The 26410-nt window shown below is 54.7% G+C and overlaps 4 protein-coding genes across 5 annotated transcripts in view; 1 reads left to right on the top strand and 3 right to left on the bottom strand.

The window, feature by feature from the left end:
- Positions 1–8: 8 nt before the first annotated feature.
- Positions 9–4150, bottom strand: WDR6 (WD repeat domain 6). The gene is given in 24 exon segments (XM_086619256.1): positions 9–103; positions 106–204; positions 207–497; positions 614–739; positions 845–954; positions 1158–1253; positions 1592–1718; positions 1721–1747; positions 1750–1907; positions 1909–1993; positions 1996–2136; positions 2139–2225; positions 2228–2284; positions 2287–2382; positions 2385–2594; positions 2597–2653; positions 2656–2709; positions 2712–2861; positions 2864–3223; positions 3226–3306; positions 3309–3637; positions 3639–3819; positions 3822–4013; positions 4084–4150. Coding segments are annotated over 24 exon segments (3276 nt in total).
- Positions 4151–4400: 250 nt separating this feature from the next.
- P4HTM (prolyl 4-hydroxylase, transmembrane) lies at positions 4401–22770 on the bottom strand. Its single transcript, XM_086618961.1, is given in 15 exon segments — positions 4401–4612; positions 5904–6027; positions 6585–6601; positions 6604–6674; positions 7091–7114; positions 7116–7274; positions 8813–8975; positions 11207–11303; positions 12329–12519; positions 21880–21961; positions 22033–22311; positions 22370–22475; positions 22477–22520; positions 22522–22613; positions 22658–22770. Coding segments are annotated over 15 exon segments (1710 nt in total). The 5' UTR covers positions 22707–22770.
- LOC104384550 (secreted frizzled-related protein 5) lies at positions 14656–18099 on the top strand. The gene is made up of 4 exons (XM_009992964.2): positions 14656–14981; positions 15752–15924; positions 16842–16928; positions 17768–18099. Exons 1-4 carry the CDS (start codon positions 14656–14658, stop codon positions 18097–18099), a joined length of 918 nt encoding a protein of 305 aa, XP_009991266.2.
- Positions 22771–22839: 69 nt separating the features above from the next.
- Positions 22840–26410, bottom strand: part of ARIH2 (ariadne RBR E3 ubiquitin protein ligase 2) — a 35337-nt gene continuing 31766 nt past the window's right edge. For both annotated transcript variants that reach the window (XM_086618963.1, XM_086618962.1), the window contains one exon: positions 22840–26249. In XM_086618963.1, the coding sequence (XP_086475089.1) occupies positions 26178–26249 (72 nt within the window). In that variant the 3' untranslated portion in view covers positions 22840–26177. The remainder of the gene's footprint in view (positions 26250–26410) is intronic.

The raw sequence follows: 26410 nt of genomic DNA, 5'->3' as shown, positions 1-26410 counted from the left end.
CTGCCCCGTTACTGGGGACCCTCCGGTGGAGGGGGCACAGAGGCGGCTGTGCCACACAGCATCTCCAGGCCCTGCCCGCAGAGCACGCAGTAGTACCGCAGCTCCCCCCGGCCTCCGCCACCTCCCAGCAGTCCAGCTCAGCCAGGTCAGGCACGTGGAAGAAGGTGGTTCTGAGTGCGTCCAGCCCACTCGGGCCCCGGCGCACAGCGTCAGGCGCTGGTCCACTGAGGCGGAGAGCAGCAGGTCTGGCCGCAGCACCCGGATCCCTGTCACGTGGGCAGCATGGGCGCAGGGCACGGCCGCCCGCTCCAGGATGCGCAGGCAGGTCCCTGCTGCAGCTGTGCCCCTGTCCAGGTCCACCTCCAGCAGGCAGACGTGGATGGAGCCATCATCGCTGCCGCTGGCCACCAGGTACGTCCCCTCCGGTGTCTCGCGGACGTGGAGACTGTTCACGCCGCAGCTGTGGGCCATGACAGTGAGCAGCGGAGTGCCCAGGGCTGGAAAAACAGGCTCGGTCAGGAGAGCAACGCTCACCTTGGCCAGAGGGAGCAGAGGAGCCGCCAGCACGGCCTCCCTCGGAAGGCAGAGCAGAGCTGCCTGCAGCTGCACCCACCCAGGGGCTGCATCTCTCCCTCTGCTCGGTGCAGCGCATCTGCTGCATCTGTGACAGGGCTGGTGATGTCCCAGAAGGCGACGCTGCCGTCGGTGGCGGCACTGCACAGGAGGTGCCTCCTAGAAGGGATGTGAGGGAGCCTCCGGCTGCAGCTGTGCAACAGGAAGCCCCAAGGGTCCTCGCGTCTCCCCAGAGCCTCGCTGGTCACAGCGCAGTGCTTGGGGCTCCTCTCTCCTGCCTGCGTGTGCAGGAACGCCTCCACCTTCAGCACGCAGCGCTGGTGGTGAAACGACTCTGCCACCAGCACCAGCTTCCGGGTGGCCTCCAGCAGCCCAAAGACCCTGCATTGGAGCAGAGGGCAGCTGGCCATGGGAGAAGAGGGCTCCCAGCACCTCCGCTCTCACTTCCCACCACGCGCCATCCTGCTCCCAGCTCAGGGCCGGCCATGCCCAAAGCAGCAGCCTCCCCATGAAGCTTGCTCTGCTCCTGTCCCTGTTGCCAGCCCCAACTCTTCTCCCTGCCAAGCCCCATGACAGTTCCTCACCGCACTGATCCATCACTGCAGGCGGCAGCCAAGAACTTCCAGGGTGTCAGCAGCTGCTCGGAGCTGGTCCCGGGCACGACCGAGAGGGACATGTACCTGCAGGAATCACACGACGCTCACCGACACCTCAGTGACACACGGGGAGGGGGTGGCCCAGCAGAGCAGTGCAAGCCCAGCACGGGACACAGCTCCGAGCACTCAGAGGAGGCAGGAGGAAAGACCGGGACTTCCCCTAACCCTAAAAGCCCCTCGAGGCCCAGCTGCTGGGCTCAGGACACCAGGGACACGTGCCTAAAGCCAAGCCAGCTCTTTCTGCCTCGGCTGAGCCCATGGCCACGCAGAGCGGGCATCCCAGCAGAGGCCAGTGTGGCTCCCAGCACCCTCCCGGCTCCCGGTTGCCTCTAACCCTGCCTCAGGTGGTCCCCGAGCATCACCTCGTCTCTGGGTCCATCTTGACGAGCTTGTGTCTGTTCTTCTTCCGCTCCCAGTGCTCATCCAGTCGGTGGGAGGCCACGTGGACAACCTGGCAGGCCACGGTGCTCTCAAAGGCTGGGTCCCCGCACACAGTAGCCGGTAGCACTCGATCTGTCCCGACCGCCCGCGGAGAAGACCAGGGTGGACAAGCCCTCGTTGCCGAAGCCCTTGTCACTGGCCAGTGCCAGCGCCCTCACGCTGGAGATGTGGTCGCTGAGCCGGGCGAGGGGCACAGCTGCCCGGGAGCGCTCGCTGAGCGCCAGGACGCAGGCCGTGGTCCTCGCTGCCGGTGACGAAGACGTGAAGGGTGGCGTGGCCGGGCAGCTCCACTGCCCCTAGGCGCCGTACGCAGGCGATCTGCCGCCGTGCAGGGACGCCAGGAGCACCTGCTGCACGCAGGGCTCGGCCTCGTGGCGGTACAGCATCACGTCCCCGCACTTGACAAAGGCGAAGGCCTCAGCTGAGGGACTGCTGCAGTAGCTCCAGGAGCGGTGCCCTCCGCCCAGGGCACGCAGTGGAGGTTCTCACCAGTCCTGCTGCTCCACACCACAAAGTTGTCAGCGTGAAAGCCCAGCACAAGCAGGTCCCCATCTGGGTGAAGCGCAGCTCCTCGATCCACTGCAGCCCTTTGCAAGGCCTGTGCTTCTGCAGGACTCCAGCTGCTGGCCCTGCAGGCGGAGCTGGCGGTAGCAGCCATCCCGACCAGTGCTGTAAATGTAGCCTCTGTGGCAGGTCACTGAGGTAACCCCCATCTTCCATGGAGCCCAAAGAGCACGGACAGGGGGGCCTGAAGGGGAAGAGCCCCTTTTTGCGGCGAGCAAGAGGGTTCCGACTCGCTGCTAGAGTCCTCGCTGACTGGGCTGGTGCCACCATTGGCGATGCTGGTGCTTTCCCCAGCCTGCCCCGAGGAGCTGCTGCAAGGGAAGAGGAGGAGGGAGCCCCGGCGGTCCCCGCAGACCAGAGCCCAGCCTGGGGCAGGAAGGCCGCACAGGTGTGCCAGCGCTGCTTGCAGGGGGGCAGCAATAGCGTCCCATGAGCCGCACCCAGGGCGCCTGCCCAGGGCAGTGGGTGACATCCACCAGAGCATCTCCCCATCGGGCCCGGAGGCCAGGAGGGCGGTGGCGGCGGGCAGCCCGGGGCGGGGGGCCCAGCCCAGCCCACGCACGGCCCCCTCGAACAGCCTCAGCTCGGCGGCGGCCCCGGGGCGGTGGAGGGCAAAGAGGAGGAGGCGCCGTCGCCGCTGCCCAGGGCGCAGAGCGCCCCGGCCCCGCCGGGCAAGGGGGCGGCGGCCAGCACCCCGCGGGGCCCGCCGGTGGCCGGCGGCAGCACCGGCACCCAGCGCCCCGCCGCCGTTTCGTATGCCCGCCAGCCCGCCCGCCTCGTCCAGACCAGCACCCGCTGCGGTCCCGCCAGCAGCACGGCCCGCGGCCGCCCCGGGGCCCTCAGCGCCGCTGCCACGGGGACCGGGGCCGCGTCTTCCCGCCGTGGCCGCCAGAGCCGGACGCCGCCGTCGTCGCCGCCCGCGGCGAGGCAGCCGCCGGCGGGGCGCAGGGCCAGGGCGCGCAGGGCCCCGCGGTGCCCCCGCCGCGCCCCCGCACACCGCCGCCGCCGTCCCACTCCAGGCAGGCGCCGTCCTCCCCGGCGCTGACCGGGCACGGCCCCCGCAGCGCCACGCGGCCACGCGCGCGCCGTGCCCGTAGCACACCAGCAGGCAGGAGCCGTCCCCGTCCCCGTCCCCGCCGCCCAGCTCGCCCACGGCCCACAGCCGCACGCTGCGGTCCTCGGAGGCGGAGGCGAGCAGCCCCCGCGGCGCCGCGTAGCAGAGCGCCAGCACCGCGCCCCGGTGACCGCGCAGCCGCCGCCGCGGGGTCTCCGCCGCTGCCGCCCGCCACACCACCACGGCCCCCGCCGCCGTGCCGGCCGCCAGCGCCAGCCGCGCCCAGCCCGTCCCCGCCAGCGCGGCGCAGCGCAGCGCCCCGGCCCCGCCGCAGCTCGCCCGCCGCAGCCCGCCCGCCGCCCCGCCACTCGTACAGCGCCACGGCCCCGCAGCCCAGCGCCAGCGCCAGCCGCCCGCCCGCCGCCCACCGCGCCTCCCACACCCGCGCCCCCCAGCCCTCGCCGCCGCCGCCGCACGCCCGCGCCGCCCCCAGCGCCGAACCGCCCCGCGCCAGCCGCGCCCCGCCGCCCGCCCGTCGCGCCGCACCATCAGCACCGCCAGCCAGCGCCCGCCGAAGGCCGCCACCCGCCACCACCGCCCCGCCGGCGGGCCGGGCTCGGCCCGCAGCCCCTGCACGCTAGCCTCACGCAGCACGCTCCGCCGGCCCGCCGCCACCGCCGGCCCGCCGCTGCTCAGCCGGAACGCCGCCACCTCCGGGCCCGTGCCTGCGAGCACCGCGTCAGCCGCCGCCGCCGCCAGCCCCGTCCCCCGCCCCGCTCCCGGTCCCGCGCTCACCCGCCAGCAGCACGTCCCCCGCGAACTCCAGCGCCGTCACCGGCGCCACCAGCGCCACCGACTCCATCTTGACGGCACCGGCGCGGCGCCCGCCGCTCATTGGCCGGGCGCCGCGCGCCGCCGCTCTTCCCGCCGCTCATTGGCCGGGCCCCGCTGCCCCTCCCCCAGAGCACGCGGAGGCGGTGCCGCTGCCTTCACGCTTTATTGGCACGCGACGCGGCCCGGCCGCGCAGCACGTGGCTCGCGCCCCGCCCCCCCCCGCCTAGCGCGGGAAAAGGCCACGTGCGCGCGGCGGCTCCCCCCGCCGCCCGCCCGCCCTACAGCTCCAGGTGCACCCCGCTGTACGCTTTGTCCACCGTCCACTCGCCCGGGGCCCCGGCCCCCGCGTAACGCTCCATCTCCTGCTGGAACTGCAGCTGGCGCCGGCGGATGGGGTCCACGTTGATCCAGTTGTTGGCGATCCACTTGGTGCCCTGGGTGACCAGGCAGCCCCCGTGCAGGGCGAAGTCATCCAGGTCCCCCACCCAGCCTGCGGAGCGAAAAGCCCTGCTGGGAGGCGGCGGGGAGTGCTGCGACACAGGCAGGCACAGCCAGGACGGCACGGGAGGCTCCCGCCCTCCTGCCCACAGTGCCTGCTTGGATTTTAGCTCAGACGCATCGTACGGGAGTTGGCTCCTCCTGGCACCCCTCCATCTCGACACTACCCACTCCTAGCCCCTACTTGGAGCTCCCCAGGGCAGGCGCCCTGAGTGCACAACGCTCGTTGCCTCCATGTCTCCACTCAGCACAAGGGGCTCTCGCATTCTGCATCATGACTGCCGTTTTTCTCAGCTCTTCCCAAAAGGGGCGGCTGGCATGGAAGAGATGGGTGCTGCCACTGGAAGGCCCACGGAAGTCAGAGGCTCACAGTCATATTAGAGATTGCATTTCAGCAGTCCTAAATTATCCTGTCTTTACGGAGGTCCCATGGTTTTTCTGTGGTAGGCTCGCATCAGCAGCTGCCTTCCATTTAGGAACAATTGCTCATAAAAATATAACAGGGATCTTCTTACAGGAGAGTGATGGCCTTGATATTATCAGTAGCCCAAAGACCAATAGCCCAAACGCTGGTCTTGTGACCTCCTCTGTGGATTTTCTAGAGATGGAAACATGCTCCCAGGGGAGCTTGGATGCTATACTCCTTTCTTCCACCGCTGCTCAAAATACGCCATGGAAACGCTCTGGGTCATACTCACCAGCAGCCTGGAAGATTCATGTCAATGCCCCAGTCTGGCTGTCAGGGAAAACCACGCTGCCTTTCATCAGAAGAACAGCCCCAAGGACACATACCATCAGGCTGCAGCCGAGCTATAAAGCACGATTCGGCCCCAAGCACAGCAGAGCCTTGCGCAGGGCGGGCCATGCCTCCCTGTGCTGCAGAGCTGGTGGCTGTGCCTTTGTCTACCTCCCCTCCCACCCCTTTGGGCAACACCACATCAGTGAAACATTTTGAATTGCAGACCAAGTTCCAGCAGGAGTTTTAGCTCGCACAGCAGGATGGGAGGCAGTCGGCAATGGCTAGTGCAGCCAAGGTCTTTTGTTTGCTAGCTAGTCCTGTCCCTTAAAGACACTAGGAACCACCGACCTACCGCCTGTAAACAAAGGCCTTTCACAGTCAGGAAGCTCCTACCCAGCTGGTGACAAGTAGACTCCACAGTTCCCACTAGCAGGCAGCTACCACTCTTTGGCCCTCTCTGAGCTCCCACCCGCTGCAAGAAGACGGCTGTCGCCTCCTGCAGTCCTACTGCTCCCAAGAGCTGAGTCCTGAAACAAGCCCCTACCTTCTCCGTCTGACAGGTAGTTGTACCAGAAGACAGCAGTGCCTTGCTGAGGTTTCACTCGCAAATTGCCCTTGTCGCAGTTTTTCCGAGTATCACGCAGGTCAACATCATTCTGGATCAAAGACTGGCAAGAAACCATAGAGAAGGTGTCGCAAACAAGGCTGGAATGAAGCACACGCACTGGCTGCCTCTGCTGCCAGCTGTCATCCTGCCCTTTGCCTGGACGCCCCACAGCTCGAGGCTGATGCTGGGCAGGGCAGGGCTTTCATAACCCACCCAGAGCAGCTGATTTCAGCCCCCAGGAGGTCCGTGACCTGTTTCTGAGCAGCTGCCCATGCCTTAACACATTGCCTGATGGCAGCACAACAGACCTGCCAAGACTTTGTCTGAGGAAACCTGCCCAGGTAGAAGCGAGAAGGACCCGCGTTATGGCAGCAGGGCCAACAGACCACCCCTCACACCTCTGAGTGTGGGGGCCTGCAGCTGTCAGAGCCCTGCGCCCCTTCCCTTGGCCTCAGAGGGAGAGACGGTAAGCAGAGCACAGCTTCCCCATGCTCCAGCTACGCAGGCTGACATCCACCAGCCTCATGCACCGGACCCCTTCTGCAGCCACAGAGAATAATGACATTCAAAGAGGGACTCGAGATCCCCAGGGGTAACACGCAGGTGAGATTCATTTACCATCTCTTCATACGTCTGTTATCAGCTATAGGAAAGACTGTTTCGCCTCCTCCAGTCACGTTGTTCAGGTAGAACAGCACCGTCACATACCTGCAAGACAGAGTGGCTGTGAGGGGACACAACTGGAAGAGGAGGGGCTGTCCGTATCCTGCCCCTCCACCATACATACAGTGGTTCCTCCAAGACATCACAAGATCCATGATTTACATCATCAGCTTTTCTCCAAGGACAAGACAAGGACAAAAAGAAATCCCCAGCCACTACCGTGAAAGTGCGTTTCTAGCCTCTGGTGGGGATGGCCCAGCAGCTCTGCAGAACCACTCTGCCCTCCTTGTGTGGACCCACAGGATTCTCCCACCTGCCCTTTGAACCCCTTCATGCCAGCGATCTCCAGAGCTGGTTTGCGAGCCCACAACCTGAGCACCGAGTTCTGCGTGAGATGAGGCGAAACGGCTCTCCACACCTCTTCCCTAATGCGTTCCGGACTGTGCCAAGTTAGACCTTACCTGCACGAGGTCTCAAAGGGCGCTTTCATTGGCAACCAGCTTGGTGTGGCTGCAGGCAGTCTCAGGGAAGACGGGGCCACTGTCCATGTGGGCATGGTAGTGCCCTCCTTGGTCGTACCGCACAACCTGGAGGGGCTCGCTGTGCTCCACAATCTCAGGGGGCAAGCGAGTCAGGCGCATCACCCTGAGGAAGAGGAGCAGAGTGGGTGAGGGGAAAGCACCATCATCCCCGTCGGCCGCTACTCCCAAGCACTGAATAAATCCAGAGAAAGATAACCCCCTTCCCCAACAGACCGAGAGATGGATGGGCTGCAGCAAGCATGCCAAGAGATAACTAGGTCCTTACAGATCTGTTGGACCATCAGCATCAGCTCAGAAAGTTCTTGTCAAGGTTAAGGAAAAAACCCAAACCAAAGAGTGCATCTCCAGCAGGACTGCTATCAGGAAGACTTTGCTGGCTCAGCAAGATCCCTGTGTGTGTGTCCCTGGAGCCTCCATGTGCCATCTCACCCTTCTCTGGACTCCTGCACACCACCTACAGACCTTGGGGACAGTTAGCAAAGCACAGAGCCCCTGCTGAGAGTGAACGAGAGACTAGCTCTAGGATATTCTTGTCACCTAACTCACCTTTCCCTGTTGCCTTTTCAGCCCTCCTGCTCTGGGATTTTTCCGCTGCTACATCTGAGATCATCCCCAAGGCAAGCAGGTACCTCTCGAGACCTGCCAAAGAACACTCATAGCTCTGAGAATCCAGACCAGTGAAGCCCTCGGGGCAGGTGCAAGGGGAATGCAGCACCCAGGCAGGATGGCAAAGCCCCTCCAGGCACTGCATGGTCCCAGGGAGGACCAACAGCCTCCTTCAGCGCTACATCTTCACGTCTGCAGAGGGCTTGTAACAGTGGCCAACTGAAGAGCGTAAAAGCCCATGCCTGTGTGCGCTGGCTAGCTGGCATGGAGAAGGTGGCAGCCACAGTCTGCTCTAATCAAGGCAATATGTGACCCCATTCTCCCACTGGAATGCTCTGAAAAAAAAGGAGTGGCCAACAGCCACTTTCAAGCCTTAGGACAGATTTTACCCACCCACATTCTGGGAGAGGACCAGCGCCACAAGAACAAGAGAGTCTCCAGCCAATTAGCTGAAACTCACCACAGCTAAATGATTTGGCCTGTGTGCTGTGTTTCAACGCAATGAAGGGAAAGGTAAGAGGTTCTCCTTCTTCTGCTGTGAGCTGCCCCGCAATACTTGTGCTGGGAGCACTGAACTAACTCGGCTCACTTGAGATGAAGTCGTGCCTGGTAAAAAGTCAGCTCTGAACAGCTAAGACAGATTTCAGTGAAATGCAGAGTACTACAGCAAATGACAGTAACTACTGGCACCCAGACAGCATTGGAAACAGGCATTTCTCCCAGTAAGCTCATTTACTAATTAGAATGAATTATTTCATATATGCCAAGTCTTCTTGGTTTTACAGGGCTGTTCCCAAAAGTGAATGGAGATGCTGAAAGGTTTGATTTTTCTTTTTCCTTTCCACGGGACAATACAAATTTTTGTTCTAATGAAAACCTCCTCTCCCCTTTTGTGTCTGTGTTCATTGCTCTTTATACTCCGAAGACTTTCACACAATTAGGAAGTGTGAATATTAGCAGTCTGCCACTGCCTCTCCCAGCACAGGTGGTCCTCGTGCCTACACAAATCCAACCGCTTGGCTGCCTGGCCCTTACCTTTGCCGTATGGCTCTCATGACCTGGTGTGCCCCCTCGCCCTGGTACAGCCAGGTGTGCTGGCTGTTGCGCACCAAGTCACTCATCTTCACTTTCTGGCTTCCCATGTACTTGTGGAAATCACGGATATTCAATTGTTTGAACTCCTCCAAACTCAGCACACCTACGGGAAAAGAGGAAAAGCTGGCTGACTCCAGTGCAGGTAGTAGTTCTTGTCCTGTACTCGGAGAAACCACCAGCTGAGGGCACTGCAGAAATTGCCTTCCTCAAACAAAGGCCATTCAGGGTCCACCACTGTGCCCACCACGGGCTGCACCCTGTACATGCCGCCTTGCAGACCCCAGCAGCGCTCTCACCTTTAGCTGAGCAGAGGGTACACAGTAATCTGCAAAGGTGACCTGTTAGCTGCCATGCAGAGTCAGAACTGGGACAGGCAAAATACCAGTTTGAACTTTAAAAAAGCTCCTAAAACACACAAACTAATCCATCAGAAGAGAGAAGTTACAGTTCTAACACATGCAATGCCACAGCTAAAAAGCCTGTACCACCTGATGCCTTGGGACTTGTTACTTCGATATTTAAATAGACAGTTCTAAGAGGTGGGACACCTCAGACCACATTTTCTACAAGACCTTGCAGGGTCATTGAAAAAAGCCAAACCCAAAACAACAACACTACCTGCATTTGTGTAACTGCAAAACATGAGCAAGAAATACAACAGAGCATGAGCCTGTGTAAGTAGAAATAAACAGAAAAGCGAGAGGTGAAAAGTGGTTTCTACCAAAACAGGTATTTCTTGTTTGGATTCAACTAGACTCAGCAGGGATGGATTTTTGGCTGTTGTCACCTTCGGAAAAATCCTCACCTTGTTGTTTCCCCTTTCTGGAGAAGAAGGAAGCCCTGTGCTGGGAAACTCGGTCCCTGGGACCAGAGCATGCAGAGCGCTGCAGTGTCCTGCCTGACATCGTGGGCTGTGAGCGGAGCTCGCTCAGGCAACAAACCCAGTGCTGGTGTGGTGCCAGCTCTGTTCCCTGGGCACACAGCACACCTCCAGCAGGAGGAAGGACCAGCCACCAGGGCCAGCCTGGGCCAGCTCCTCAGGTGCCAGTGGTTGTGACCAAATTATCCACTGTTATTACTTCTAGCGTGTCGTGGTGGGGGGACATTCGCTGGTGAGGTGGGCGAGAAGCAAAAAAGGCCTTGACTCTGTGTAAGCACTGCTCAGCAATAACAAAAAATCCCTGTGTTATCAACACCATTTCCAGCACAAATCCAAAAACATAGCCCCATAGTAGCTACTATGAAGACAATTAACTCTAGCCTAGCCCAAACCAGCACATAGTGTCTCCCTGTCCCCATTTCCCCTTACTCCACGCAGGTCTTTGATGACGCAGTGCCCATCCAGGTTGTGACCTGGTCTCTTGGTGTCACGTACCAATCTAACGAGAAGGGAAGCAGCTCTGTGGAAGCAGGTTCTGCCAGGAGCACTTTAACAAGACCTTTCATTTGTTAATATCCGGAACAGTGGAAAAAGTCCTACCCCCTGCCAAGAATGCCATCGGCCTGGAGGAGTAGGGGCACAGGGTGCCCTCTGGATATTTAGGCATTCACAGGGGTACTGCTTACAATCCAAAGCGGCTCCTCCTGGGCAGCTCTCAATGCCAGGTCACTGAAGACAGAGCCTGTGCGTTCACTTAATTTGATTAGGAATGGAGAGTTGCTTAATTGAGGCCACTCTAATTAGAGCAGCAGAAGTTAGAGTGCAATTCCGGACCAGCGGGAGCCCTTGGGAGACCAGGGGCAGGAGGGGCAGAAGTGGCCTCATGGAATACGGAGAGTTTGCAGCGGCAAAGAGAGGGGTCAGCAACAACGTCCGACTAATAAGACCACCCTCACCTCTGCTTGTTCTGCCCTCCCTGTCAGTGGTGCGGTGCTGCCAGCCCGCTGCAGAAGTCTCCCTAAAAACAGGGAGGAAGGGAAAGGTGCACCTTAAAACCTGCAGCCCAGTTAACAAGAGCTACGTAGTCAGAGCCAGAGCAGTCTCAGACCACGGGAGCAGATGTGCACCCTGTGACAGTGGGGCACGAACCAAGGCAGGTTGGACAGGGCAGAGGGAGTGCAGAGCTATGTTCTGGTCCTGCTTCGGCAAGATCCGATCCCAGGCGGTGAAACTAGTCTGCTGCTAGACTGGGGATGAAGGGGCAGGAGTCCGGCGATGAGAGTTTACACTGATTTTACTTTTCTGCAAAGGTCCTAAAGCAGTGTCATTTTCCTTTGAAGAACACAGCTAGAGGAACAGGCCTGGGCAGGGACATGGCTCTTGCTCTGCCCTGCATGGCTGTGTGAGGTGTCCAGCGTGCTTAGGGCAAAGGATTCCCCTGGAGCTGCTCTTACCATTCCCATCAGGATCGGCCTTGACTGCAGTGTACATCTCCCGGATGTTTTCAGGGGTCATCCACCTGCCGTTCCCAAGCCGGGTGTGGGTCAACACCTGAAATTCATAAATGGATCAACACTGGGCACTGGTCTCTTGTACCAACGAAACCCTACAAATTCCTGCTTGAGGTCTGGCGAGTTCTCCTCCGCAGAGCATCGGCCAGCCAAGCGTCAGCACGTCTCTGCAGAAAGACGACTGCGGTGAGAATCGTCTGGCAGCCACAGAGTTTGTGGCTGATGAGTGCTGTTATTTCCAGTTTAGGTCATGGCAAATGACTGCTGGGACTCAGTTAACCACTCATGAGATGGAACGGGCACGGCTCTTTCTCTTGAAGGGAAAGTAAACTACTTATGATAAAAGTGAATGCTTTAATTGTCCAAGATAAGGGCTTGGAACAAAACGCTTCCTTTCCATGTGGAGTGAGAGATGCAGTACCCTGGAGACCTCTCAGCAGGCTCTGACCTCCAGAGAAAGGAGCCTTGCCCTGGGTTGTCACTGGCACAGCTCCTCATACTCCACAACGCTGACTGCCCGCAGCCAGCACATACCCCCAGCCCTACCTGAAATGGGAGCCTGGGGAGGGACATCCTTGAACTGCCAGCACCTGCCCTGGTGCACCCTGCCATACAGGGCAAGAGTGCTGAAGAGCTGTGGACAAGGTCCTCATTATCCCCCTCCAGGGTCATCAACAGGGGTGGCTTGCTGATGTCTGGTCAATTAAGTGCAGTCAGTCCCCACAGGCTGTACAAAGCAGTGCCCACGCTACAAACCCACTTCCTTGGGACACCCAGCAAGAGGAAACCCACAGCACAGGAACATTTAACCCAGCATATTCCAACACAAATCTCCTGCCAAGGACCGCTGCTACCTCCCAACAGCATCACAACTGCTGCACGTTTCCCCAGAAACTTCCATGCTGAAGGCCAGCACAGTCTTGAGACATAGTGCTGAGCAAATACTGATCAGCATATAGTGGGGTCTGCCCTACCCAAGCACACAAGCAACCAAGAGACCATTTGAGCAGAAGACCTGCCAGAGGGTCCCCCAGCAAACCTCCCCTGGTCTGTCCCGTGCTCTACCTCTTTGAGCTGCAGCTGCCCGTCCTGATTGTGGTCCAGGAGATTGAAAATGTCCATCTGGCTGATTTCTATCATTTCCATGGCTTCCTCATAGTCATCTGTTGGTAGGATCTGGCTCTTCTGCAGCCCCTTCAGCTGTGCCAGATGGACGATAAGCTTGCACTCCTCCTCTGTTAGGAAGTCAGGAATTTCTGCAGCAAAAGTGTGAGCAGCAACAGAGACTGAGGAACTGTTACAGTGGGATGTCATACTGATGGCAGGCCACTCAGCAGGGGCAAAAAAAAAAAGGTGGTGGAGGGGACACTGAGAAAACTGCCTAAGTTTGGGACATTCAAACACATTCACTCTTCTACCAGAAGAGCTCTAAAAGAGCACACACCATACACCTGAGCTGCTGGAGGCAGGTATTTTACAACTGCAGTTCCTAAATGTTTGGATCCAGGGGTCAAGCCCCTAAACTCTCTGGCAGATACCACAATGGACAAAGGAGTGAACAAACACGTGCGTATCACCGTGTATTATCACTTCAAAGGTGACATGTGGATCACAGTCTGGGAACTGCTGCTACAGGAAGGGAGGCCAAAATCTTTACAGTGGGCAGCGGTGAGAGCCAGGGTTTCAGGCTTCCTTGCTGTCACGTGGAGAGGACAGCACTTTGCACAAAACCAAACGCCTTTCAGGGGAAAAAACAGTGCTCTACTATGAAACTCAAACAGCAAGGAGACAACTTCCAAACCTATTCCCACTCATTCCCTTATCTCCCACTAAAAAAGGTCTCCAAATGCGATATTAAAAGGGAAGACACTGTGCATGGTGGATGCCACACTCCATACCCAGGTAGCATCCCAGTATCACTGGCCTTCCTTTGCAGCATGACATCAGCAGCAAACAGACGATATCAGGACCCCACGCAAATTTACACGCAGAGAAATCCAGCGATGACTGTGAGGCTGAGATTTCTGGCTGCACGGTGCACTGGGCGCATGCTCACAAAACACTGGCGAGGTCCCATTCCACAGCACAGCTGCACTGTGGCCCAGCAAGTTGAGAAGATCCTTCTGGCTGATGATGTCTGTCACTGCTATGGGGATCTTGTTAGCAGCAGCTGAGACTATTGAAAAGGGAAAGCAAAACTACCAAAGCAGGACAGGTTTAAGTGCTGCCAGGCCCAAGGTCCCCAAACTGCAGCCCACTAGAGCTCCTGCAGGTATGAGCTACAGACTCGTTTTATCTCCACTACAGCAACAATCGTCAAAGGGGAAAAAAAAAGTTAATTACTTCCGTGACCTTAAATCAACTCCATCAGCTCCAACTGTCAATAGCAGTTGGCGAAGTACAGACCAGAACTAGCCCTGGAGAAAACGAGATGTTCCTGGGAAGCCCCAGAAACACAATGCAGCTGGCTGTATCCATAACACCCTCCGAGGAAACAATTTCCGCCACAGGCAGCGCAGGGTCCTTGTGCCAGAGGATGCTTCAGAGCCGGAGCTTCCGCTGGCCGGTTTGAACCTCATGGCACGGCACCAGGCCTGAACGAACCACGCACGCTGGCAAGCGACGCCCCTGGTATTTCCAGTTCCCCAAACTGGGCTACAATAATCATGGTTTCTGGAATCTTAATTACGTGCTGGAGGAAGGACAATCCCGCTCTTCAGGGTAGTAACGGGATTTCGTAACGAAGCAGAGAGTCTGTTAACCGGAAAGCGTGCTCTGTCACGCAGGTTGCAAGGTGAGGGGGTTTCCAGCTGCCAATCCCATCTGCAAACAACCTAGCTCCACAGCTGCAAATTAGTTCCTCCCTACCCTCAGCTTTCCCAAACGGTTAACTTCTGGCTGCGAGACCATCCTATCTCTCCGCCTGCTCCACAATAGATCCAGCTAAACAAATGCCTCCTAATTGACTTTGAGCAACACTTGATTGCTTTTACAAAAAACAAAAGAGAGGAAAACATTGGGGTTTATGAAATAATGACTAATCCTGGAGCAAGAGAAAGGGGATGGGTTGGAGCACTGGTGTCAAACAGAGATTCAATCTCGGCTGAAAGAGCCCCAAGACACACTGGCCAAGTCATTCATCCCTCCCCAACTGCCCTCATTTCCACACCTGCTGATCTAAGCCAAACCCCTGCTAAAATCCAAACAATCGGGGCCGCTGGCAAATGAAAATTGGAGCATTGTCTTCCCCATGAGGGCTCTGAAAGGGCCGCGCTTAATGAGGATGGATTGACAGAGAGGTGGCTTGTAGGCTATAAAAGGCGTCCCACAGTCAGGAGGCAGCTCAGTCCAGGGTGTGCCGCCTGTTCGCCCGCTCCCAGCTTGCTCCAAGCATGGTCATGGCCCACCGCAGGCGCCTCTCGAGGTCGGGCGGCCCATGGCTGCTGGGTCTCCTGGCACGCCTGCTGCTCTGGGGCTCTCCAGGAGCCTGGGCAAGCTACCTGAGGAGATCGTCCAGCTGCACACCCATTCCACACCGCATGGCCTTGTGCTATGATATTGGCTACTCCGAGATGAGGATTCCCAACCTGCTGGAGCACGAGACCATGCCAGAAGCGATCCAGCAGTCTTCCAGCTGGCTGCCCTTGCTGGCCAGGGAGTGCCACCCAGATGCTAGGATTTTCCTCTGCTCCCTTTTTGCACCAATCTGCTTGGACAGGTAAGATGTTTTACAAGTTATTTCAGCTGTAGCAAGTAACGCTCCCCATGAGTGCAACTGCCTTTGCCTCCCAAGAGAAAACGCGTGCAACGTGATCAGCACAGCCCCCAAGAAGCCGTGCTGCCCCTCTCGGCAAGGGGTAATTGGATTACCCAGCAGGGACCTTCCCCCTGAAAGTGAAACATGAGAGTTTCATTTCACAGCTGCAGAAACAATACGTTCCCTCCTCTGGATTTTCCTGCTCTCCCAGCCCAGGCACTGCTGCCGTCTCCCCTGTCTGCCCACTCACACACCGCAGCAGCTCCTGGCACCCACCGGCTTCATCTCCCACTTCCCCTGCAGTCCCTTTCCCAGTTCCTGCTCCAGGTGCACAGGGGCTTCCTCAGCCCAACACTGCCAGCACCAGAGAGAAATCCTCAGTTTTGAGGTGCAGCCATCAAAGAATAGAGCTGCTAAGGAAATCAGTTATCTAATTAGACACCTGTAAAGGTCAGCAGTCTTTGCACAACTAGAGAAGATCCGGGGTTAGGGGGTGGGGAAGGGCTTTTGGCAGCAGCCTGTATCAAACAGCCTCATCCCTCCTGTCCTCAGACATTTCTTGTTTGCTTCCTGGGCATGAATGTTCAAAAGACATCAAAGATCCCAAAATAGCTCTGCTAGCGTTAGAGTGTGCAAGACAGCCCTGTGTGGCAGCAGTGCAGTGCCAGGGCTCAACCCTCAGCCTGCTGCCCCCAAGTCCAGAGGTGCTGCAATCCCCATCCCCTCCCCAGGCTCATCTACCCCTGCCGCAGCCTCTGTGAAGCCGTCAAGAGAAGCTGCGCACCCGTCATGGCTTGTTACGGCTATCCCTGGCCCGAAATCCTGAACTGCAACAAGTTTCCTGCAGACCACGAACTGTGCATCGCAGCAGTCTCCATGGACGAAAATTCCTCGAGCAGGAGAAGTAAGGGCTTGGGTTTTTCCTCATGTTTTCCCATATGTAATACTGAAAGCTCAAAAGGATGAGCCTATGCCTTGTTTCTATTCCTAGTATTTCTGGGTTTAAGCTATATTTAAAAAAAAAAAAAAATTCTAGTTTTGTTCTCTCTGGGAACTCCACCATGTGTAGAAAATTAATGTAAAGTTGACTGCAGCTTGTTCCCCTCTCTGCTCTATTCATTAGCTCCCCGGGTGCCATGAGACCACACGGGATGTGGGGCAGGGGGAAGAAATCGCTGCAAAAGCCTAATGCCCAGGCACAGCTTGTGTGCGGGCTCCAGGCAGCGAGATGTGCTCCCAGCGGAGCTAAGGAGCTGCAGCCCTGATCTTTCAGCTGTGTCCAGGGTTTAAATAAACACGCAAAAAGAAATGTTTTGCAAGCCTTCTCTTTAAACATTAGGAAACACCACAAAGGGGCATAAGCCTCTGCAGGCATGAGTTACACAAGAAAAATATCTTTAAGACTGAAAGACTAAATTAAACATCCAGATGCTGATGAACACTGGGGGAGATTTGAGAGCAGTTAAAGGGAGATCTGACGCCTCATTTCAGCATCACTGGATGGAGTCTGGCCATACCAACAGCTTTATTGTTTCATCCAAACCAGGAGATCTCCATTAAGCATTTTCACTGCTGCTTTAACATGCAGCAACACACACAAGCCTAAACAAAGCATGACAAGCAGCGTCTGCCCCAGCCACAAAACAGAGAGCTCAACATTTCCCACTCTGGCAGCCTAAGCTGTCTCTCCAGGGACTGGGTAGCTCGGGAGGAAGCACCACTCGGAAACAGCAAGCCACCACTCGCAGATCTCAAAATTACATTATGCCTTTTCCAGTGAAGCTTGACAAGGGTGTTATAACCAAATTTCTGTTGCAGCAGTACCCCGAGCCAGCTGCAAGGACTGTGAGCTTGAGGAGGCCAGCACTGCCAGGGAGATCCTGGAAAACCTCTGTGCCAATGATTTTGGTGAGTAAACCCCCTTCTCCTTTCAGTTGCTGCCACTCTTTCCAGCAGCCAAGGAGTGCCACGGACAGAAAATGGCTCTGCCATAACAAACTGACTTGGAGAAACTGCAGCTTCCACAGCAGATCCCAGGGATTTTCAGGTCCCAACTTACCTGTTAGGTATCAGGAGGGCCCAGCTCCAGGCAGCACCAAAGGTGACAATGTGCTTTATTTCTGTGGGCTCTGATTTGGTTTTGGTTTGCGGCTGCTAAATACAAGCACTACTTGGTTTTCCCTTGGAGACCAACATTTCAACTGATGCCCATAAAAACCTCTAGCAAACTCCTCGTTAGTTATTTCAAACTTCAATACCGTTGTTCTAGTAACGCGACTCTTCCTCTCCCAGCCTGAGCAGGTGGCTCTGCTCAATCTGCTGGCAGGAAGTTTTCAAGCTACTGTCCCGAATTCAGGCACACAACCTTCATGGAAAAAAAAATAAAATTCAATATCCTGGGCAGTAGGCAGTCATGTCACCTCCTGAAACCCCAGCTCAGAGAAAAGTCAAGTAATTTGCACGAGACCAGGATTTTGATGCATCCACTTGCTTGTGCTCCTGCTTCCTACAAGGTTTCTGCCCACGCAGTGGTGCTGATACGCCTTCATCACTCTCGTGAGAAAAGTGGAGTGAGAAGAATGGCAAATGAGAACTTTTACAAGTTCACTGCAATTACAACAGCTTGGACAGATGTGTCACCACAGCTGTCCAGAAACAGCAAGAGAGCCTTGCGTTGGTTGTGTGTTTAAGTAGGTAAGAGCTATGAAAAGTAAACAGAACTAATAGCTCTTTTTCCAACTCCACAGCAGTGAAAATCCGAATCCTGAGGAAGAACATCACCACCACCATCTCGGACTTTGACCTGGACCCCTCCAGGGTGGAGGTCCTGAAGCACGGCCCGCTCCTCAGAACCGAAATCCCTGCCAGGCTCCAGCAGTGGCTGGACATAGATGCTACCTGTGTCCACAACATCATGAGAGGCACTCATGCAGGGGTCTTTGTTGTAAGCGGCGAAGTACAGAGTGACAAAGTGGTGGTGAACAAGGCCTACGCCTGGCAGAAGAATAGGAACCTGCACCAGGCGGTGCGGAGGTGGAAGCATCACCGCTGCCCTGAACAGGCTGGCCGGAAGGTCTGAAAAATCTCAATTCCAACAACAAGAAACTGCTCCCTTCCCTACGGCTAGAAAATTCCTTTCCCTGGCAGTTGGTGTTTTGGAGTTGTACAGTAAATACTTCTAGGTGATTCAAAGCAATCATAGTCCACAGATAGGGCCTCACTACAGATCCCTGTTTTACTGAGACAGAGCTTAAGGATGTAGATGTAACGCACTCCTCTTGCAAGGCTCTGCAGATCCAGGACTTGCGATGGACAGCTTTGTGTCGGACCCAACATCACAATAAAACTGAACCAAACTCTGCAGGCGAGTACAAACTAGAAGAGACCTTAATAACAGTTCCTTCTCATTCTCGTCATCAAAGTTGACAGCCATTTCAGCTTCCTTGTTTGACCCTGAGACATTGATGTCGCCCAAGTGCCTGCTTGCTTTCCATCTAGAGAGATTACGCAAAAGTATCCTCGACTGCTAAGAGGTGCTTTTTTAGGTAACGGAGTAAATACTTTACTTCTGAACAGTCTGGGGTAAATTAAGGGGGAGAGGAACCAACCCAGGCAATGCCTGCTCCCTTAAAAAATGAAGGCTAAACTCTGCTCTTGAGCAGTCACTCGGCCTGTGTCTTCAGCTTGCTGCGCTGAGAGTTGATGAGCATCCACACAGGTAAAAGGAAACAGTAGGAAAAAGGAAACTTTCCTTTCTCAGGCAGGAAAGGCACAGAGCAACAATAGCTGAGGGTTTCTGCGTGACAGGGAAAACCATTTTTTAACATCAGAAATTCAGTTTGGATCAGAAGATTCTGATAACTGGGAAACTACTCACAAAAGCCTTGAGACAGATCAGAGCAGGACTGGGACATCAGCTGTTTAAAACTCTGCTCTGGTGTGCAACGGCAGCTTCGCTTGGGACTCGGAGGGGAGCCCCAGCCCCAGCACAGCAGGAGATCCCCCCCAGTTCTGATATGGGCCAGGGAAGAAGCATTACACATCTGTCTGGCCTTTCCTCTGCACGCAAGGAAGACAGAAAAGGTGGCAAAACTCAGCCTCGTCAAGTTTTCTGCAGCTCACCCTCTCACCCAAGTAAGCAAGGACCGTAATTCCCTACAGGGGTAAACACAGCTATAGCTCTACACTCCAGACCACAGAGCAGAAACCAGCAAATCCTCAAGTGAGGAAAACAAGTTGGATTTCTACTGCCTCACAAAGCACTGTCCATAGAAAGTTTTCTGCACTGAATTAAACCTGGGACTGAAATGAGAAGTAGAAAAAAACGGCTTTTGGGAGAAACACGTTCTGCCTTGCTCATGATGCCTGCAGTCTCAGCTGTGGAGAGAGCCACTTGGTTTGATGGAGACACATTGCCTCCCTGTGCTCGTAAAGCACACCAACAACCCGCCATCAGATCTCCTCTTCGGATTTAGCGTGAGCTGAGACAAGCACTCAGACACTCACACGGAAATTCAGCTGCTCCCTGACATTTGTGCAGTGATTACTTCTATTCCCTGAGGCTCCGAAGGAAAACACAGCGAGATTTTTTATTTTTACTCCTCCTCGCTGCCTTGTCTTGCAAACTGCTGCCCAATCTACAGAATCCGCTGCCAGGTGGTCCCTGCAACGGCAATATTTTCTGAACAGACTGTGCTTGGAAAACACAACAGAACACATGAAAACTCTGAAGGTGGAAAAGGCTTTGTCTGATATTTGTTTTCCATTAATAGCATTATTTGATTATTAGTGTTTCCTAACTAAAAAGTGCACAGATGGTCTGACTTACAAGCTTTAGAAATGACGTCTCATAGCCAGCAGGGGAAAAAATAGGGCAGGGATTTTTTCATGGCTCCACGAAATACACTTGGGTTCCATGCAAACGACTTACCCACATTTAAAAAACAAACCGCAAGTTCCCTGTGGTGCCTCTGTGCCATGCTCCACAGCACAGAGCTCACATTAAATCATTAACGAGCCATCCGCTGCTGTAGTCCCACTACAGCCCACTCTGCTGAAAGCAAAGATCGCAGACCAGCCACTTATTTCCCTAAATTGGCTCTTGCGTGCCGCAACACTTCATGTTAAGTAAAATCCCCAGAAATCCAAGAGTCCTTCTTTGCTAGCGACTTCTGAGTTTGTCAAACACAACCCAGTTAAATACACACTTCCACTAATTTAAACAACAGAAATGTAATAAATTAGCTTTTTTTAAACCAGTTCATTTAGATTGGTACTATTTGCATAGATAAAGCAGTCTCTGGCAGTCTTTTAAAGTCAGAGCTGGCTCCCGGCAGGTTCATCTGGGAGATAAGAGCTGTCTTGCGACTTGCGGTTTCTAAATAAGGGACTCCCTATCGGAGGACAAAGGAGAACAGCCTCGTATGGCATCTCAAAAGTTGAACGTCTGTCGCTGTCTCTGATACCATCCTCAGGGAGCAAAGCTTCCCTCGGAACCGACGGAGCTGCCAAAGACATAAGTTGTGGCATTAGTGCTGCTGGGACCAACCTGCCTTTTCTTAACTTCAGCGCCTTCCTTGTAGGCCAGGATCAACTCTTCTACTTAAGCAGCGTCAGCAGGGCAGAGAAGGTTGAAACAGGAGTTTTCCTGAGCAAAAATCGGAGTAATTGCCCCAGATCCTGGTTCTGGTAATGACATTGGCTTTGTGAACGCTGGGGGATATCAGTTCCAAGCTAGTGTGTCTGTTTACTGAATGTCAGACAGACATCCACATAGAAATTTGCAAACCATGACCACCACTTATGTAGAAATGACAAAAGAACTTTGTATATTTCTTCCACACAATTATTGCATTAAAGGAGTTTAATAAGAAACCTATCTGATTTACGGCCAGGCTTTCAGTGTATATAATCTGTTTGGAATCAGGAAAAAAACCTCTTCTTATTGAGAAAGCATCTAAAGACTCTCAGCGCTATCTTTTCAGAGACAACAGGTTTTCTCTGACTTTGCAGCAGTAGGAATTTTGTTATCATCTGTCTCAAAAAATTAATTTGTATATTCTCAGTGGATTTCCAGAACACAGAGTTCCATTAAAATTACTTTACCAGTCACAGCAAAAAACACAGAAAGGTAAAGGTTTTAAAATATCTGAAAGACGGATGCCATGTAGTTGTGTATCAGAGCAGCCAGAAATAATGATAAATCTAGAACGGGATGCAAAATGGTGGAAGACACTAAGTCTATCAATTCTGTTACTCGTTTGCTCAGCACTGAAGCACCAACACTAAATTGCTTATCATCATTTATTACCAAAAGCTTGGGGATTTCTTGTCCCTTCCTAATACTTAGCAGTTTCTTCCAGGTCCTCTTCGGTGATCTTCTGTCTATTCATGGTATTTTAAAGGGAATCTGAAAAACCTGGAAAGGTTAATCTTCCAAATTATTCTAGGTGAGCCATCCAGAACAAGCGACCCCTACAAATACTGTACCAAAAACACCTTGAACAAAATCACGTTCATTTCAACACAGCCCCAAGGAAAAGCGGCGCAGGGAGGAGAAGGGAACACGCCAGAAGTCATTTTCCCTGGAGCGGGTGTCAGGGGCGGGTGTGAGCCAGACGCCCCCGGCCATTGTCACTGTCCCCGCCGGGCAGCGGAAATCTCCCAGACCCGCCTGCCGGGACCCACGGGCAGCGCTCCCACAGCCCCGGTACCGGCTGGCAGCTGGGCCATCACCCCACAAGCCAGCCGGCCGGCTATCGGCGTGCCTGGGAGCCGGCAGCAGCGCGGGCCGCTCTCCGCCGCTGCCGTACCGGCAGGGAGGATGCCGGGGACGCGGGCCAGCGGCGCCGGTACTCACCGAAGAGGAGCGGCTTGAGGCTGAGGGTGCGCACGGCGTGGACTCTGCCGGGCACCAGCTCCACCCGCTGCGTGTGGCCCACCTGCGGGGAGAGCGGCGGTGAGCGGCGGCGCGGCCCCGGCCCCGGCCCCAGCACCCCCGGTGCAGCCTTGCCTTGATTCCCTCGAGGCGCGGGAGGGCGCGGGCGGGCGGCGGCGGCGGCGGCGGGGGAGCGGCGGGCGGCCCGCCGGCCTCTCCGGCGCTGAGGTGCACGAAGAGCAGCAGCCCCAGCACGTTGAGGACGTAGAGGTGGGCGAAGACCATGAGGACGAGGAAGTAGGGCCGCGAGCAGACGGGCCGCGGGCGGCCCCCCGGCGGGCCGGGCAGGGGGGGACCCCTCCGCCGCGCCGCAGCAGCCGCCGCCGCCGCCATCGCGCCCCGGCCCGCCCAGGCCTCGCGGTCACCATGGCAACGACCCGGCGTGCTGCGTCACCGCGCCGCGGGGCGGGGCCAGCGCGCCGCCGGGGGTAAGGGCAGCGGCGCGGGCGCGGCGCCGGGTACGGCGGCGGGCGCTGACCCCTCCCGTCCCCAAGAAGAGCCGGGACACCTCCGAAGTAGAAATCACAATTTATTCCAAATAAACCAAGGGCGCGCCTCTGGCAAACCGTCTCGCGGGCGGTTTGTGCCGCCCCTGCCCCTCTCCGGTGCCTGCGAAGGAAAGCGCGGGGCGGGAGCAGCGCGGCGGCCCCCAGCCCCTGCCGGGGCACGCGGCTGCCCCCCACCAGCGCTGTCCCGAAACCTGAACCAGACAGGGGCGAGGAAAGGAATTCCCAGAACAAATGCCTCATTTAAAAATAAGTTCTATTTTTTTTTTTTCACCCGCTTAAAAGTCTAAAATTTAGAGTGCAAGACTATAGTACCGAACCTCCTGCTGCCCCGTCCCGGCGCGGGCACAGCGCGGCCGCCAGCACGCAGAGCAGCAGTCATGCAGTTTGCGTTATCAGTAGAAAAATTTTTTGTTACAGTCTGGGAAGCCTGAGGACTGTTAGAGACGAGGCAGCCAATGCACTAACACAAGCGAAGCTGAAATAAAAAGAGCATTGGATGCAAGGATGGAGCGGTGTGGGCTGGCGCAGGAACTGGAAACAAGTGCAAAAAGAAAAAAAAAAAGAGAGAACAAGCATTCCACATCTGTAGCAGTAACACACCAAAGGGAAACTTGTGCCTCAGAATTAACGGCTCCTGAGCCACTTTCTATTCACCCTACATCCATGTAACCTTGACTCGAATAGGGCCGTCTGCTTATTAAAGGGGGGAAAAACTGGCTGTGTCTTTTGGTGTCGAGAACTCCCGTTTCCTTCCCGTCACCTGCCTCTCAAGCAGTACCTGTGACTTTACACGAAAGAGCCAATAGTCCCTGTGCTGTGTAGGTTTTGTCTTGGAGGCCTGCGACTTTCTGAATGACACCAATACAGAAGTCATCCTGGTCTGCAAAACAAGTAAATCCTGTTGTTTTCTGGAGTATAGAAACAGGACCTGTGCGTGCAAACCAGGACTTTCACTACCTTTTAGAAGGGGTTTTGTTCTTTTAAAACAAATAGAACTGCTGACAAAATTTTCTAGTTTCAGAAAACTTGAAAGAGTTAGGGGGTGCACTGTGCAGTATTTATTACGGTTCCTCAGCCACGCACCTCAGCAGTCTGTTCAGTAAGTTTGGCCACAGCTCTATGGTTTAGCTTGTCTACAAACAAGGATTCATAGCAAAGCATTTTGCGGGGGCATAGGAGAGAGAGGGGGAGGGGAGAGACAAAACCCCATTCTCATCTAGCCCAAAGCTGTCAATTATGTAACAGAAGTGAGAGCTCTTCGGATTAGGAAACTCCACATACCTGCTCTGCAAGAGATTAGGTGTTATGCTAGTTACATTTAGACAACAAGAACACCAGCTTTTATCCTAATTAGTACTTTGCACATTACATTTTTCAAGAACAGTTCAAATATTGGTTCTACGCACTGCGAACTGCTGGGCCTCAGCAACTCTTTCCCCGTGCTATCCCTGGCCCTGGGTCCAGGTGCCCAGACTCTGAAAATCATTTGGAAAGGGAAGAGAAAGGAAGAGTCTAACCTCTAGAACATATGAGGAGGCACAAAGAGGCTGCTGCCGGGAGCAGAGGAGGGAATGAAATCAGGAAACAGCAGCTGGAGACAGGACCTATCTACCCCATGGCTCCAGCCTAGAGGGGAGCCAGAACAGGACAGAGCAGGAACACAAGCAGCCTCAGTTACAGAGATCTCTTGGGCAGCAAAGCAGCACTGCTCCCAGAAACCACGGACTCCCTCCCTGCCCTTGACCTGCTCCCTGGCTCCAGCTACCTCTCTGCAACCCTGCTCTACCCTCAGCTGCTTCTGTTGTAACCCCCACTCCACTGCCAGCCGCAGCTCGGCAACACACTCCCCCGTTCCCTGAGGATATATCCCACACCATGGAAGGGAGGGGAGGAAGGAAAAGGCCTCTCTCAGTTTGAATTTTCTGCTGTGTACAAGAAGCATGGCCACAGGATTAGCTCCCATGACAGATACTCTGCTTTTAAACTGATGCATCTCTCTTGTTAAATCCATCTGCTCAATATTGCAATCGTGCTGCAAATACTTGGCTCACATGCCTCAGGTACACGAAAAAGGCTCCAACAGCAGAGTTCGCTTATTCCAACATGCAGGAATTTAGCACTTTTCCCCCTCCGGTTTAATATTTGTCAAGTGACATTGTATCGGAGCAACAGAGGATACAGGGATGCACCAAAGGCAACACTTCCACATACAGTGTGGAAGAGAATCCCGTGAGTTCTCCACAGAGGTGAAGATTTCCTCAGATCAGACTCCAGCTCAGCTTACTGGGTGCAAACAACACGTTCCTGGTGCAAGTGACACACATGCCTGTGAAATCTTAACGTGTGGCCCGCTTCCTGTAGCAACAGGCATGCATCAGCATTCAGTAACCTTTTTCATGTTAACCCCTACTAAGATGAACTAGGTTTTCATATTTTTATTTAGTGTATATTTTACATTAGAAAAAAGAATGTTAATAAAAAGCTCCACATGCTCCTAACAATCAATTTTCTGATAAGTCCCCACCAGTATCAATACTAATATACAACTAAATTAATTTTGCTAGTTAATTTTCTGCCTGGCTTGGTGCAGGCTCTGCACAAGCAGCGCACCTGTATTCAAGTGCCCGTCCACATTGCCAACATGTGCCAGGGAGCGTGTTGTACATAATTATTCCTCCTCATAACGTAGCAGTGTTTAGTCTCACCTTGATGAATGGGATCGAATTTTCTCAGCCATGTTACCCAGCAGGCACAAATAATCTTTACCAGGCCTGCACGGCACTGTTATAACATGGATTGTTTCACTCTGCAAAAGCCCCAAGCTCGATTAACAACTGTATGCTACTATTCCCTCATCACTCACTTTGGCAATACAACACCCTCCCCACAAAAACAAGTAAAGCAAAAATCTACATGGAAGACCTAAAATCATCAAATGCAGAATATGACCTGACTCAAGGCATATCCCCCAGTGTTAACCTGGTCTCTCCCCTACAATTCCTCTGTTTGCTTTCGTTTGTGTAGCAGGATTTTGCACAGCTGATTTACAAGAAAAGAGATGTCACACGTCATCATACTAAATCACGGCCACTGCTGGTACTGTCGGGTCAGACACAGCAGAAGCCACTCTTAACACCAGCCAGTCTCCTCGTGCAATGCAACTGCTACAATGCCCTGGTTAAAGGAGCATTGGGAAATCCAGCTGAGAGATTTTGTAACCTCCTCCAGCGTCTAGGAGGACTTTTGGGTCAGAGGAAGGGAGAGGGGGGGAAAAGCCCATTTAATTTACAAGCAGATTAAGGAAAAACACTCCACTGCCAATTTATTTTTAAAAAGGGTTGTGTGTTATTCTAAGGTTTGTCTGTATAATTGTACAACCGTTGAAAATTACATAAATTGTAATGATCTAATACTATTAACAGCCATTCAGAGAAAACTCCCTCGCCTTCTGAGACCACCAAGGGCAGGAGGGAAAAGTCCCAGGAAATACGCCAATCTGAACTCTGGCCTCTAGCCTGGCAGAAACAAAAACAGAAAGATAAGAGAACAAACTGGACTAAGATGTGGTGTTTGCATGTGTCTGACTTGCAAGGGGAGGGGTGGCTTTGTCCTTGGCCGTGTTCTCCCAGAGGCAGTGCCTGCTTATCCTGGTGAAGCTGCCATCACTTCACTCGCTGCTCTCACCCCTGCACTTTGTCACTTCCTCCTGTCTTATGTGTCATGGAAGTCTTTCAGCAGGGTCCTCCGTCTCTGCTCTGCTATGTGCATCTGATTCTCTAAGTCCTGATAAAACAGAAGGTAGAAACTGTTAGCATGAACTCCCCAGAGAAGAGCTCATTTCCTTTAGGGAGGGACTAAGCTCCAGCCTGAGAAGCACCAACCCTCACACTTCACATGCACTGGATCACAAGAGCGCAGATCCTTTTTCTTTTGACGTGGGGTCC

This window comes from Tauraco erythrolophus, chromosome 12 (genome assembly GCF_009769465.1).
Source record: "Tauraco erythrolophus isolate bTauEry1 chromosome 12, bTauEry1.pri, whole genome shotgun sequence".
Taxonomy (NCBI): domain Eukaryota; kingdom Metazoa; phylum Chordata; class Aves; order Musophagiformes; family Musophagidae; genus Tauraco; species Tauraco erythrolophus.
This window is presented reverse-complemented; position numbering and strand designations above follow the sequence as displayed.